The 16773-nt window shown below is 42.7% G+C and overlaps 1 protein-coding gene across 1 annotated transcript in view; it reads right to left on the bottom strand.

Moving 5' to 3' along the window:
* LOC123990726 (mannosyl-oligosaccharide 1,2-alpha-mannosidase IA-like) overlaps nucleotides 1–16773 on the bottom strand; it is a 171708-nt gene that overhangs the window by 127529 nt on the left and 27406 nt on the right. The window contains exon 2 of the mRNA XM_046291536.1: nucleotides 5519–5615. Coding sequence (XP_046147492.1) covers nucleotides 5519–5615 — 97 coding nt within the window. The remainder of the gene's footprint in view (nucleotides 1–5518; nucleotides 5616–16773) is intronic.

The following is a 16773-nucleotide window of genomic DNA, read 5'->3' as shown; positions in this document are numbered from 1 at the left end:
ACCATCATCAAGTGTGCCAATGACAATAGCGGTAGGCCTGATCACCAACAACGAGACAGCCTATATGGAGGTCAGAGACCTGGCTGTGTGGTACCAGGACAACAACCTCTCCCTCAACGTGATCAAAACAAAGGAGATGATTGTGGACTACAGGAAAAGGAGAACCGAGCACGCCCCCATTCTCATCAACGGGGCTGTAGTGGAGCAGGTGGAGAGCTTCAAGTTCCTTGGTTTCCACATCACCAACAAACTAACATGGTCTAAGCACACCAAGGCAGTCGTGAAGCAGCCACAACAAAACCTATTCCCCCTCAGGAGACTGAAAAGATTTGGCATGGGTACTCAGAACAACAAAAGGTTCTATTGCTGCACCATCAATTACATCCTGACTGGTTGCATCACCGCCTGGTATGGCAACTGCTCGGCCTCTGACCGCATGGCACTACAAAGGGTAATGCGTACGGCTCAGTACATCACTGGGGCCAAGCTTCCTGCCATCCAGGACCTCTATACCAGGTGGTGTCAGAGGAAGGCCCTAAAAATTGTCGAAGACTCCAGCCACCCTAGCCATGTTCTCTCCGCTACTGCATGGCAAGTGGTACGGGAGCGCAAAGTCTAACTCCAAGAGGCTTTTAAACAACTTCTACCCCCAAGCCATAAGACTCCTGAACATCTAATCGAATGGCTGCTGCTACTCTCGGTTATTATCGATGTATAGTGACTTTAATAACTCTACCTACATGTACATATTTACTCAACTAACCGGTGCCCCAACACATTGTACCAGTACCCCCTGTATATAGCCTCGCTATTGTTATTTTACTGCTGCTCTTTAATTATTTGCTACTTTTATTTCCTATTCTTATTTTGTGGTATTTTTTTATTTTTTTTATTTTTTAAACTGCATTGTTGGTTAGGGCTTGTAAATAAGCATTTCACTGTAAGGTCTACTGTTGTATTTGGCTTTTGTGAAAAAATTATTTGATTTGAGGCTAAGGCTTAAGAGGGTGTGAACGATACTGAATGGGTGTGGACAAAGACAAGCTTACCAGTAGGGACCAAAACACTTTCACAGGTCATTTTCTCAAAAGTGGGGTTAGTTTATCAACTTTCAAAACAGAATTACTTTCCACTGTTCCTCAACTGCAGTGTATGATATACCATTTTCTAGCGAGTCTCTACTTTAATCCAAATGTGAAAAACACCATTTCACATTTTGCTACATCGGACCGAATCCAAGGTTGTGGGTCACAAATGGCTCCCTCTCACCGTGGCCCCTGGATATAATAGCCTTTGCGCTGGGTGGTTGTCAGGGTCGACGATTGTTGTGTGTGATCTCTCACGCTGCAGATGACAAGAAGACTGCAGTGCAGCAGACAGGGGAGAGAAGGAACACCGCTGGGCCGTGTTGTGCTATGAACCATGGGACGCCCCTTCGCTAGCGTCTGTGTACCGTTATGAGAGTGGGTGACAGGAATAAATGCCAGTGTCAGTATATATTACTCCAGCTTCCCTGGCTAAATTAAGGGCGTTAATCAAATGTGGTACATAAATTCTCTGCCGGTCCTGAAGCCTTGTAGTGGCAGCAGGAGGTGAGAAGTGATGGCGGGAAAGCAGAGTATATTGCTGCAAAGCCATGAATGTTTCATCAGGCACGGGTTCTCCAGTCACCTTTGACCATAGTTGGAAACCTTTTTTCTTCCTAGTGATAAACAGCTTGAAGAAGAGTACTGTTAAGCTTTGGGGCTCAAGGTGCGGCAATCAATGGCACCTTAAAGGGGTTGTAGCCTTCTCCTTTATTTCCAAGAAAAAACCAATAGGCTTGGCAAGCGAGGTTGAAAACACAACCTAATTGCCTTCGTCTACTCCAGTTCTGTGGAAGTAAGCTAATGAGGCTTCCTTCTAAACAAATTAGCATTCTCAGCTGAAATCTTGCAAATAAGTTTACTTTTCTGAAAAGCAGAGGGCAATGGATCTGATGCCCCAAAATACAATGATAGAGTACAGAAAAAGCATTATGCCATGGCAATGACTTTACATCGCCGTCAAAACTCAGTGTGTGACATACTCCATTTTAAATTCCATGCGGTATGCTATGTTGAATGTGCGTAAATCATACCTTCGCATCAAAATATACCAATGACAGGTTCTTGAGAGCAAGCAATGTACAGTACTCCTGTAGAACTGTAACATTCAGGTAAAACATATTTGCTTTAGATTAGCAAGAGAAAGGCCTGAAAAATACTCCAAAACAGAGAAAGCAATCTGACATTCTGGAATCAGAGAGCTTTCGCTCATACAGGCATTTGCATATCTTAAATCCCTGATAATGAAATAGAATTTATACAAGGGTGATTGAAATTCTAAGTTAAATATGAAAGTGTTTGAAAGATATTTCAAGAGTGTAAAAGATTAAGTAGGAGGAATTTGTATTAGGCCTTTATATGAGGTACCATACTTCCAGAAGTGAGCGCTTGCAAAAGGTTATATGACACTCCTGTCCCTAATGGAAAGTTATGAGTGAGGAAGGAGAACATTCATGGCGTATTAGGGAGACATTTGAATTAGAATGCAAACTCTGTGTGAGATTGTAGCCCGTGTCTGAAATGACTGGTGTTATCGGTGGTGGAGAGGAGAGCTGCTCATCACAAACAGAGACAGATAGAGAGACACAAAATGAGGTGGAAACTGAGCTGCACTTCCTAACCTCCTGCCCAATGTATGACCATATTTCCCTCAGATTACACAGATCCACAAAGAATTCAAAAACAAATCCAATTTTGATAAACTCCCATATCTACTGGGTGAAATTCCACAGTGTGCCATCACAGCAGCAAGATTTGTGACCTGTTGCCACGAGAAAAGGGCAACCAGTGAAGAACACACACCATTGTAAATACAACCCATATTTATGCTTATTTATTTTATCTCGTGTCCTTTACCATTTGTACATTGTTAAAACACTGTATATATATAGTATGACATTTGTAATGTCTTTATTGTATTGAAACGTCTGTATGTGTAATGTTTACTGTTAATTTTTATTGTTTATTTCACTTTATATATTATCTACCTCACTTGCTTTGGCAATGTTAACACACGTTTCCCATGCCAATAAAGTAATTGAATTGAATTGAGAGACAGAGAGCTCTCCTTCTCCACCACACCAGACTCCACACCATATTTAGCACCTCTGTGAGACAGCCTGGTTTTCTGGCCCATCTGAAATCCTGTAATCACTCAACTCCCAACTGTCATGGCACAGCTCACCCACATACAGCCAATCACATACCAGAGCTCATTTACAGCCGTAAAGACATTTTATCAACAGCCCAACCAAATATCCTTATTGTTCAAGTTGAATTAGACCACACAAAGAGAAGGAAGGGAGAGAAAGTGCAATGATAGTGTAGGTCTTAAAGTACATCTTCCCTTCCTATTGACTTTTTGAATTCTTCTGGAAAAATCCATTTTCATAATGTACACACTAGATATGGATCATGTTTAATTCAAGTCAAATATTAAAGCTGAAGTTTAACTATATTTAACCTTTGTGAATGAAACAGAAATAGTGTTAAATACCATCCAGAATGGGCCACCTCAACCAACTGCATACAGACCAGGGTGGTGGAACGATAAGCATCATTTATCCTTAATCTGAAAATGGAAGCGAGATCATTTGAACATGGAGTATTCATTTAACTCCACAAATGAAAATCAACGATAGTGATGGCTATAACAAAGGGGTTGTAATACCTGTAAGAGGAACCAGCTGTGCTGAGTGGTTTGGAAAAATACCTGTCATTGTTCTACTTCCATTCAGCATGTACAGCATTTTAACAAAACCCAATATGGGAGGGGTCATTATGTAGTCCAAGCCAAGCAGTGTAATACCAACCACACAGGAGGGGGTTGTTTATTTATGTTTGTGTAGAAACAAGAACACTGCAATCATTCCATTTCCCCAGGAGTCATACAGAGGGATACAGTCTAGTATGTCCCACATGGGACAGAGAGATAGGAAGCAGCAACCCTTATTAACACACACACCCACACACCCCTTTGTCTACACCAAATCTCAGAGACTACAGAGAGACTACCGAACAATGTGCATCTATCTGGATCTATCAGTCAAGAGATACTTCTAGCAAACATATCAAAGCATAGGGAGTATTAAGAGCTTTCTCCAGTACAGAGGGGGGTGTTTACTAAAAGTTTCTCATGTGTAAAAGCAAAGATTTTATTACTCAAAGTGTTTAGGATGAAATCCTCTGTACCAGCCAGAAAAAGTAGAGAGAAATTCTTCCATCAACCATACATCTTCAGTAGAAGTCTACAGCAACAGCGATACATCTTCAGTAGAAGTCTACAGCAACAGCGATACATCTTCAGTAGAAGTCTACAGCAACAGCGATACATCTTCAGTAGAAGTCTACAGCAACAGCGATACATCTTCAAGAAGTCTACAGCAACAGCGATACATCTTCAGTAGAAGTCTACAGCAACAGCGATACATCTTCAGTAGAAGTCTACAGCAATACATCTTCAATAGCAGCAATAGAAGTCTACAGCAGCAGCGATACATCTTCAATAGAAGTCTACAGCAGCAGAGATACATCTTCAGTAGAAGTCTACAGCAACAGCGATACATCTTCAATAGAAGTCTACAGCAATACATCTTCAATAGAAGTCTACAGCAATACATCTTCAATAGAAGTCTACAGCAACAGCGATACACGTTCAATAGAAGTCCACAGCAGCAACGATACATCTTCAATAGAAGTCTACAGCAGCAGAGATACATCTTCAATAGAAGTCTACAGCAACAGCGATACATCGTCAATAGAAGTCTACAGCAACAGCGATACACCTTCAATAGAAGTCCACAGCAGCAACGATACATCTTCAAAAGAAGTCTACAGCAGCAGAGATACATCTTCAATAGAAGTCTACAGCAACAGCGATACATCTTCAATAGAAGCCCACAGCAACAGCGATACATCTTCAATAGAAGTCCACAGCAACAGCGATACATCTTCAATAGAAGTCCACAGCAACAGCGATACATCTTCAATAGAAGTCTACAGCAGCAACGATACATCTTCAATAGAAGTCTACAGCAGCAGCAATACCATCCACTAACAAAACAAGATTACAATTTGAGAAGACTATACAAATCATCTATTTATCGGAGCCTCCCAGCCCTACTGGTAAAGACTCCAGACAGACTCAGCGATGCTCCAGGTAGCCTCCCAGCCCTACTGATAAAGACTCCAGACAGACTCAGCGATGCTCCAGGTAGCCTCCCAGCCCTACTGGTAAAGACTCCAGACAGACTCAGCGATGCTCCAGGTAGCCTCTCCTCTCCCCGGCCTGGCTGGCACCACAGGATTATGGATTGATAGCTTTGACTAATTGCCAGTTTGGTCCTAATCTGTGAGGCAAGGTCAATGGCAGTGGGGTTGGGCATGAATCAGCCTTCTGGGGGATTGAAGGGGACCTGGGGACAGATACTCACCAAACAGATTGCTGGAGTGGCCTTGCTTGGAAACAGGCCTCAGCTCATTAGATCCCCAGGCGTAGCGCTTGTAACTGTCCCAGGCAAATGTCATCATCTGTGGGCAGAGGGAGAGGAAGGGGGACAAGGGTGAGAAATAGGTTTAGGCCTAAGCAGATATGTGAAGGGTGATTCACTTCCTATGGGTGTTTTGGTCATTGTGGGCAGGTTTCCAGCAAAGTATTTGACAGTTTTGTTAAATAAAGAGTGTAGGCCAATTTGTGAGATTAAAGAGACTTTAGGCTATTTTATGTTTGACAACATGTTGATTAGCCTACAGATATTAACTGTGCAGGGAAGTCTGTCAATCATTTAATAAACCTTTTTGACATTAAAACAGGAAAAATCTATAAGACATCTCAGTTTGATGTCTTCAGTTTCCCTGGTGTAACCCGAGAGACAGCGCATCCAACATTAATTCTGACATTTACAAAAAGAATAATGACGCAAACCTTTATGCATCACAAGGCTGTTCTTCAAATCAGTGACTTCTGACAGTTTCTATTTTGGTCCCAGACACTATAACAGAAGCCGAATCCTCCTTAAAATCAATGGAATCATAGCCGAGAAACCCTGGAGATTACAGGATAAATCCTTTCCTTCTCTCTCCCTGGTGACTCAACCCAGATGGAGTCGGATAAGCTGTTAAAAACAAGGACAGCTTTTCAAAGTTTTCAAATCTGAATGAAAAGGTATATTACTCACTTAAATCTATAAAAGTTGACTTTGTTGAGTGTCTGAGATTACGCTTACCATTTTAAATCGCAACACTACTGCATTTGGCTATAGCACAGTCCAGCTAAATTTTTGAAGTTAGCATAGCATATGGGAAAATAACAGGCCAGAAATAATTAGGGCTATTGAAGTGATAAATTAGAAGGGAATGGGCTTTCCGGCTGCACTAACAATGCATCCCAACACAGTGCTAGTGCCTAATTCTCTCTCTGCACAGTCATATCTCAGTTCTCCTCTGCAGGGTAGCGACTACCAGTGTGTCCTCTAGTTTGTTGTTGGGAGGATTAGGCTGTAAGGGAGAAAGAGAAATATGCTGCCATTCTCTCCAGTTGATACAGAGAGACAGATTGAAGCGGAAATCCCCCTCGAGCAAAAGATGAGACCAGACAGAGATTAAAATAATGTTTTCTCCAGGAATCTCAGCCACTCAGATCCACATAGGGAGATGGGATCAACTGCACGCTGTCTATTGATAATCACTAGCAAAACCATCTAAGTGGATGAGGGTAGCCACGATATCCCTGTTATCCCCATATCCTATGAGACAAATCCTTAGAGAATCAAAGGGACAGAAACAATACAGTCCCTCTTAAGCGGAGCAGTGGGCCGTGAGATATTGCTCATTGGTTTACAGATGAGTATTTTCTGGAGAGTTTTGTGAGATCGACACTTCTTTCAGCGATACTTAATCAAGCGAAGAATAACAAGAACACCAAACACAACGGCAAAAGTGTTTATTAATGATGTCTGCTCTTCCTGCAATGTGAACACCATAGCAACCACTGCGTTCTCTCTCGGTTACCTCCGGCATTTCCAATGATGAGATGATAATGCACAAGCTATAGTCTCCAAGATGGAAAGATTGGAATGAAATTGAGTGTTAAAAAGTAAATTGTTCGTGCCAGATAGAAGACGTGAATTAGGAGGACCTACCCTTCACAGTCAGAATAGTTTAGCCTAAGTGTGAGTCTGTGTTTGGCTCAGTCCATCATGGAAAGTCCACTGTATATGCTTAAGATTGTGGGAGAAACTTTGAGAGGGGCTCATAGTGTTGTTTATGGAAAGGCACCTCTCACCCTTTTTCCCCTTGATAAAATGTACCCAGCTCCACTATGCCTGGGCCTAAACAAACCGCCTCAGAACAACTTCTCATCCCTCGGTTAAAGGGCCCGCCTGTAGAGAATGCTGGTAGGAAGTCATTTACAGCACAGCGTGGACTCCCCATACCAGCCAGCAGTCTCCTACGGAAATTAGATTAGTTTATCGACTCCCACATAGAGAGGAAGAGAGAGAGATCTTGGCTCAATGAGTCCGGGGTTTCATTTACCCCGAAACTCTGGGCTCCACTCCCTCGTAGCCTCTCGCCGCGAACACCTTACTCTTAGACAACAGTGGTCCTGCTGAGGGGACGCCAGCAACAAGCCAGCGGTTCTGTTGGTTGGTGTAGCTAGACGACTGGGAGCCGGAGCCATTTGTCAGAGCCACTGAATTAGAAGCTGTGGAGAGATGGGAGGCATTGAACACAGGGCTGTATTGATTCTCATTCAGTAGTGCTAGGATTTGTTTGCAATAGAAAGCAGCAGGCTGTTCTGGTGGACTATTCCCTAATGGGAAAGGTTTTGTTCACTGTGGGTTACCTGTCTCCATCCAGACAGCTCTATTTTCAGCCTCCTGCACAAAGCCTTGTCTTCCCGCAGCGTGGTCTGACTGGAGGCACAGGAACCGGCACAGCCAAGAGAGTTCTGCTCCTGCTCAGAAGGAGCGCCAGCCTCCCCTGATTTACAAGGCTGTAATTGCTTTTCCAGTCAGGGTTTAATGCAAGCGTTTGAGTCAAAATGTAATCTCGTCATTCGTGGCTCTCTCGTGCTCTCTGCATGCTGTCTGTTGGCGGGCGGATCAGTGGCAGAAGCTCTCCCATTGTTTACTGCCGGCATTGTCTAGTCCAAAGACGTCACGGCAATACTGGAATGAGGTGACAGCCCAGATGTGATTACCGCAGCGACAGCGGGTGTTCATAGGGGGGGGGGGGGGGGGGGGTTGGAGTTGAGGGAGAACATGTATCTTCTGCAGTGAGAAACAAAAAAATCAGTGCTGGCATATCACTAGGGCTGTCTTATATGGCACCTGGGGGTGCAGAGTCTGGGATGGGCACGGTTATTAAAATATTTGAATATCCAAACGGACGTTAGTATTCAAACACGTGTGTGTGTATTTTTTCTTGGCCTATTTTATCAATGATAAAGCATTGGTCTTAATTAAATTAAATGATCCTTGTGACATAGTTACATGAAAGGTGTGTTGAGCTACTGCTGAGTATTTAGCCCTCCAGTCAGCCCTGCCAACAAACAGTATGCCATTTTCACCCCTTCAAATAGCTATTACAGGCACATACCAAGAAGAGGACCTGACACAGATCAATGCCAAACTCTGACCAGAAAAGGTTTTTGTAACTTAAAATCAAAATTCTGCTTCACTGTTGGCGTTAGCCAAAAACTACCGGAGAAAAGCAGCCTGCCCGCTGTTGTACTGCCCTCGGCATTTGCGTCAATCTGATTGGTCAAGAGAGTCGAGAGCAATTTGTTAGATTCTTTTGAATTTCGACTAACCGGATATCCCAAAAAATGTCATGACATTATTTGAATAGTGAAATCATTTCAAATGCCCACCACTATTGCAGAGCTTTGTCGTCAGGTAACACATGCCTGTGCTCAAATACAGGGCTCTGTGGAGATAAGAGACAGAGAGACTTCTGAATGACTGTGTTTGGTCTCACAGATCAGAGGGTGTTTACGCAGCAGAGACAACTCTTTGACCTGCTGAGCCAGGCTAGATCTATGCAGGAAAGTCAGTCAGAAGGGACCTGAAAGTGGAGCTGGGAATAGTGTGCTTTCTGTGTGTTAAGGGGATTAACCTCCCTCAGTGTGTTGTCCTTCTAAGACGGTAGGGAGGGGGCAGAGCAGATCAAGGGCAGATTCATATTGATTCATAAAACAGCCCCAAGGGAGTGCTTTATTTTCTATGGGCCTACATACTGTAGGGTTGGTTGGAGAGTAAAGGGGGTCATGTGAGGACAAAACAGGGATGGGGCAGAGTGAAACTACCAACAGAACCACAAAGTCTGTGAATCATATGACTCATAACTGGCTATTCAAAAAGGCAAAGGAATCAAAGGGCTAAGCCTAATCATTAAAAACTATTCCTGCCCTCATGTCAGTTTCCATCCCCTAGCAGCCTGTCCTCCATGTTCCTCTCATAGTTTCCCTGCTCTATTCTCTCTGCTGACCAGCCTGGAACATTCAGCTAGTTTGGGGAACCTGGGAAATAATCATCTGTTTGCCAAATTTCCATTTCCCTTATTCCCTGCTGTCAGACCACCCCCCTCATCCCATATTGAGGATTCTCAGAGCAGTGTGTGAAGGAAAGCAGAACTATGATGTGGAGAACGAACAAATAGAATTAATTAAAACAGGCTTGGAAGCTCTAACTCTGGAAATTTGACTGGTAAACTCACGGGTACACTCACAATGGTTGCCTGGTATTGTGATGCAATAATTTCCATTGTATTCTGGAGTGTTATATCAACTGATAGTCCCAGTCGGTATTAGATAGAATGTCACGGCCAAGGCCTGTGGGGGAAAACAACCTGAGGTTACCCCATTGGCTCACAGCAAATACTTGGCCTTTTTCAAACACTATTTTCTTGTTGTCTGCTTGCTTTAGTAAATTACAAAACTACATTAAAAAAAGTACAACGTCTTAACATTACTTTTCAACATTGCCTGCACGTGAGTGTTCTCACTACTTAGAAAACTTAACATTGTAGGGCTCATGCCCCTTTTCATGATAGTGCTAACAGCCATGTGAGTAAGCGAGTGCTAGCTAGCTTTTACAATGGGGGTCAATAGCAAAGAGTTTCATCACCAATTTCTGGGTGTGGTCGAGGGGAATTTCTTATTATTACGTGAATATCAAGTCGGGGTATGCTGGATTGCCATGGTAATGTAGAATGTTCATTCAAATGATGTGGCTCATGCAATGGAATGTATGTTTTGTAATGTTAGTTGAGTTCAATCAACAAATCAGAGCACAAATTGAAGGGTACACTTCCTGCTTTTACTTCCTGGCATGAGTTCAGGTTAAACATATGCAGGATTCTAATATCCCATGACTCTTTCCGCCACTATTCAACAATTGACCAGCTTCTGCATTTGGAATGACCACGAGTGAATGGTAGCGGCACAGAAAGTTTGCCATCAAAATGAAAAATCAAACACAATTGTAGTGAATTTCAGATACCGGTAACTATTCAGTGAACACATAGCATAACTGCTTTACTGTCATTCTATTCATTTAGACGTTTTGAAAATAATCTACAGCCACTCTATTCATTCTATTTCTATAGTGTAGGAGCTCTGTGCCTTGGATGTTTCTGAAGGAGACGAGAGCCAGAGACAGAGACAGACCGTGCCGGCAGCAGGCACAGAACACAGGGCTCAGGACAAGCAGCTGTAGGACAGGCGAGTTGGAGAAGATCCTCTTAGCAGAGTTTTTTTTTTGCCTGGCTGAAGCTAATATGAACTATTGGAGGTGACAAATGTAGACCTTTGTTTCTTTGACTACTTGAATAAAACTTGGAAGCCAATATAGTCAGTCCAGAGAGCGCTGCTGATAAGCGATATAGCTAATGGGAGCACAGCACAAAGAACTGCTTGCTTGAGAGCACTGGACGTGTAGCCTATTCTTTGAACATTAAAAGTGCATATGATGAAATCACTGCCATCATTATGTAAATGCAGCCAAGCATAGAAATCTAAATCATCGGCAACATGACTGTAGCTGGCTATTTTCTCTGGAAGATCAGGTTAGTGAAACTTTAAAGGGAGGGAAGTCTCACTGCTGTTTCATGATGGATCTGTACTTCTGCAGCACACCCTAAAATCTATTTTCCTCATCTCAAGCGCCTCATGCACATTCAGTAACTTATCCTCTCTCACCTGCACGAATCACCTATTCCCACAAGGAGCCTCACAGGACCAACTACGCTCAGCATCACTAATTCATAATATTCCCAACAGCCCCTGACAACTTCACAGGGAGCCATGCCGTATGTGGCCCAAAACTACACCGAGCCATGCAGTATGTGGCCCACAACCACAGGGAGCCATGCCGTATGTGGCCCAAAACTACACCGAGCCATGCCGTATGTGGCCCACAACCACAGGGAGCCATGCCGTATGTGGCCCACAACCACAGGGAGCCATGCCGTATGTGGCCCACAACCACAGGGAGCCATGCCGTATGTGGCCCAAAACCACAGGGAGCCATACAGTATGTGACCCACAGCCACAGGGAGCCATACAGTATGTGGCCCACAACCACAGGGAGCCATGCAGAATGTGGCCCACAACCACAGGGAGCCATGCCCCACAACCACAGGGAGCCATGCAGTATGTGGCCCACAACCACAGGGAGCCATGCAGTATGTGGCCCACAACCACAGGGAGCCATGCCGTATGTGGCCCACAACCACAGGGAGCCATGCAGTATGTGGCCCACAACTACAAGGAGTCCCAACTACACAGTGTATGATGTTAGGGGCTGCTGGGAACTGAATTGTTGTAGAGAATAGCATTAGCATAGCCTAGCACCACTCCCCATTAAATCCATTCTTTGTTTGCGCACCTTGCACAGGTAGATAAACACCTTTAAAACAAAATGCCACATTTCCATCTGTAATAAGACTAAGTGAACAAATAGCAGTCAAAGACAGCCATCTTGGCTGTAACATTGGGGTAGTGAGTGAGAGAGACAAGCACAAGAAGCAACTAGCTCCTGATAGTGTTAGTGTAGTTCAAACCAGTCTGCAGGAGCACAAGTCTTCAGCAACAGACAATAACAATATCTGTGTCATTGTTTTCACTCTGGAGTCTAGTAAACAAGACTGCAGCCTCTTGTCAGGATCATCATGTGTCCCAGTTAGCCAGGTTGTACAGCCTTCCAGAGTCTTCACCAGATTAGAAGGCAGTAAGCTGTTCATCCCATTCCTCAATCAATTCCCAGCATGGCACTGCTTCTGCTGCCTCCCACCTGCTCCACACACAGACCACACTAGCCACACACAGACCACACTAGCCACACACAGACCACACTAGCCACACACAGACCACACTAGCCACACACAGACCACACTAGCCACACACAGACCACACTAGCCACACACAGACCACACTAGCCACACAATCTGTTCACATCATGAAGAGTAGGCACTTTCACTGCTCTGTGTGTGTGTTGTATATGCTACATTATGCAAGCTGTAATGTGAGAGAGTCCCTGCATGAACATGTTTTTCCCTTGACACACATTCAAGCACACACTGATTCAAGGCTGTTACGGAACAACAGATGCGGGCTAATTGAAGGAAACATAATCTAATTGTGGAAGAATTCATCAAACACAGAACAAAGTGTCCCCCAGGACAGTCCAGGTAGGTACTGTAGGAGAGTCTCAGAGAAGCCCTCAGATGAAGCATGGTGTCCCAATGGAGATGGATTCACACCAGTGTGGTGGATCAGAATGGTACAGGTATCCTTTTGATGTAATTATACCTGCTATTCCCCTCTATTTTATTGCATTCCGTGTTTCATTGCTGTGTGTGTTGGGCAATTCCACGATAAAGGAATGACGCTGAGACTCAGATTTTTCACTTAAAATGTATGCCAAACAAAAGACTGATTTCAAAGTTTAATAAACCATACAACTCTATGCACAAGGACCACTTTTAACAATTTACACTGAAAATGTTACAAAAACACTGGAAGAACTGTGCAGATGCAAAGTTTGGCAACACCATTTTGGTCAAATCTCCCTCAGTTTCTATGCGTCCACGTTTTCCCAAAACTAAAACTCTAAAATATCTGCTCCCAATGAAGATTCAACTACGTCTGCAGAAATAGGGGTTCAGCTATGACATCACACACTGACTTTGAATCTATTTTGACTATTGAACTACAGTACATGAAGTGGATTTACACCCTGTAACGGAATTGCGGTAACCAAATTTCATCATGGGTCCCCGATAGAGGTCGACCGATTATGATTTTTCAACGCCGATACCGAATATTGGAGTGCCAAAAAAAGAGTACCAATAAACACATCGACAACAGCTACCCTCGAAGCATCATTACCCATCGCTCCACAAAAGCCACAGCCTTTGCAGAGCAAGGGGAACAACTACTGCAAGTCTCAGAGCGAGTGAGGTTTGAAACGCTATTAGCGCGCACCCCGCTAACTAGCTAGCCATTGCACATCGGTTACACCAGCCTAATCTTGGGAGTTGATAGGCTTGAAGGCAAACAGGGCAATGCTTGAAGCATTGTGAAGAGCTGCAGGCAAAATGCACGAAAGTGCTATATGAATGAATGCTTACGAGCCTGATGCTGCCTACCATCGCTCAGTCAGACTGCTCTATCAAATATCAAATCATAAGTCTAAATATTGTTGTTACATTGTACAACCTTCAAAATTTTACTTACGTAAAATTCTGGCAAATTAGTTTGCAACGAGCCAGGCGGCCCAAACTGTTGCATATACCCTGACTCTGCGTGCAATGAATGCAAGAGAAGTGACACAATTTCACCTGGTTAATATTGCCTGCTAACCTGGATTTATTTTAGCTAAATATGCAGGTTTCAAAATATGTACTTCTGTGTATTGATTTTAAGAAAGGCATTGATGTTTATGGTTAAGTACACGTTGGAGCAACGACAGTCCTTTTTTGCGAATGCCCACCGCATCAATTATATGCAACGCAGGACATGCTAGATAAACTAGTAATATCATCAACCATGTGTAGTTAACCAGTGATTATGATTGATCAATTGATTGTTTTTTATAAGATAAGTTTAATGCTTGCTAGCAACTTACCTTGGCTTCTTACTGCATTCGCGTAACAGGCAGGCTCCTCGTGGAGTGCAATATAGTTAGAGCGTTGGACTACTGTAAGGTTGCAAAATTGAATCCCCGAGCTGACAAGGTAAAATTCTGTCATTCTGCCCCTGAACAAGGCAGTTAACCCACCGTTCCTAGGCCGTCATTGAATATAAGAATGTGTTCTTAACTGACTTGCCAAATTAAATATAGGTGTTTAAAAATTAAAAATAAAAATACAACATTTTTGGGGGCCAAATACAGATTTCCGATTGTTATGAAAACTTGAAATCGTCCCCAATTAATCGACCATTCCGGTTAATCGGTCGACCTTTAGTCCCTGATCTGTACTACACAGAAATGCATAATTAAGGATATGAATGTCATTCTCATCATGGTGATGTATCCTAAATGGGTACACAAGGTATACATTTGCATATTTGAGAATTATTCTACACACTGGCTATTATTTTAAATGAGCTCCGCTTTCAAACAAGACCAAATTTGGTTGGTCCGGACCAAATCTGAACCAATCATAGACATGTGTTTCACAAGTTTGAATCTCAAAGTACAGCACAGTAGAGCTCAGTACAATAGAGTTCAATACAGTATATTCAGGTACAGTAGAGTACATTATAGAGTACTCAACTCGTGTGCTCTACTGTGTACTGTACTCTACTATCCTTTACTGTATCAGTGTTTTCCACTAGCGCCGGCTGTAAGACTCATTTTCAGCTGGGTATGTTTTCCACTTAAATTAACTAGGCTACTTTTCAATTTGCCAGTCAGAAAAGAGTCTGCTGAGCCCTCTTCTGCTAAAATGAATGATATGCATCTTGTAGCATCTATTGATAGGACAGTCGCCTGTCAGTCACAGAGTGAGCGATGACAGGGAAACACTGCTGGTGTGACAGTCTGCTGTCTGTCCCGTCTCTTGGTGCCTGGCTGTGGTATCTTGTGTCAAATGTACTTGCGCTGAGGGAGAGAGAATGAATGTGCATATGTCCCATATAATCTGGTAATGATGAGTTGAAATCCACCTATTGTGTTCATATCTTTTCTTTGGCATGCAGGGTCTGACATTAAGGGGCCAGTAAAAACGTGTCAGTCGGGCCTGTGGATCTCGTAACTTTCACCCCATTTTTGCATTCCAGTTCCAGATTTACCTGCTCTGTCGCAGTCTACCATTGAAAATCATTGAAGACTAAACGTGCACATTTCATGCTATTTGTATTTGAGCAATATGATTGGCCACTCTCTTCTCGAGCATTACATGAGCTGATGCCATCACACAGCACACGCAAGCTGGCATCAATCGTCACCCATCAATCTATCTTCCTTACTTGCACAATGGTAGGCTTTCGGTGAATGTCAGCAGATAAATGATATAAACATTCGACGAAGCTTGTGAATCCCCCTCACAGAAGGAATGGGTTGACTAGTGGAGAGAGAGCCTCACTCTTGTCCAAAATAAGACAAAAAAAACAGATTGAATTGTTTTAAAAGCTAATGATAAGTATATGGTATTTTCAAATATATTCCTATAGGTCTACTGATTTAAGTGTAGACAATGGAGTAATCAACTGTTGCTTTTTGTGTAGCAAAGCACATGTTTAACACCTGCTTCATTCTTCAATCATACCTGTATTGCAGATAGCTGAGAAAATGCCTCTTAAAAGAAAGTTTGAAGCACGTGGAAGTGAGAAGACTCTCAAAGTATTCTTTAAAGGCTCAGTCCAATCAAAATTAAGTTGTCTGTGTTTTATATCATATTGTACAACAGCTGATGAAAGTGTGAAAATTTGATCAGTGATAGTTCCTGATAGTTGCTGGTTGAAAATACAATCTAACATTAGAATGTACCAGAGTCCACCAAACTAGAGCTTGTTTGGAAAAAATGTCACTGTACACTACTGTACTAAACCCTACTGTACAGTACTGAACTATACTCTACTTTCTTTACTGTGGAGTGATGTCCAAACTTGTGAACCCAACAGTGGTGTGAGACTACTATGATTTCTCTTTGTAGACGATTTGGTAACGGAATTGAGTTTTAAATCACTAAATAATTCATTTAAAAAAATGATATCAGTAAAAACCTTATAACCAATTGATAGGTCTACCTTTACTTCTGTGAACTTTCATTATCCTCCCTCACGGGGGAGAGAAATTAAAGCACAAGGCATTGTTTCTTAAACTTTTCTCTCCAAAACTAGTATTGATATTAGTTGGCAGGGGGCTTCAACATCCTTGTTTTTTAAATGTTTTTTTAATAACATTTAAGACTTTCTGGTAGATGTTTTCTAAGACCCATTTTCCATCTGTTTGACTAGGAACCAATTTTTTTTGAGTGGAAATGGTTCAAATATATACATGCCTTAATTAAACAAATATATACATTTCACTCCCAATTTGATATGCTCCTATGAACTTCACGTTGGTGCTCATTGGTCCTTTTACACGGAAATGACCTGTTCTCTCTCTGTTCTACATCCATCATCTCTCTGCCATGATCTCTTTATAGCCTGCCAACACTACTGACCCACAGCAAGACA

The sequence above is a fragment of the Oncorhynchus gorbuscha genome, linkage group LG12 (genome assembly GCF_021184085.1).
Source record: "Oncorhynchus gorbuscha isolate QuinsamMale2020 ecotype Even-year linkage group LG12, OgorEven_v1.0, whole genome shotgun sequence".
Classification (NCBI taxonomy): Eukaryota; Metazoa; Chordata; class Actinopteri; order Salmoniformes; family Salmonidae; genus Oncorhynchus; species Oncorhynchus gorbuscha.
The sequence above is the reverse complement of the archived record's forward strand: the minus strand, read 5'-3'. Positions and strand labels throughout refer to the sequence as shown.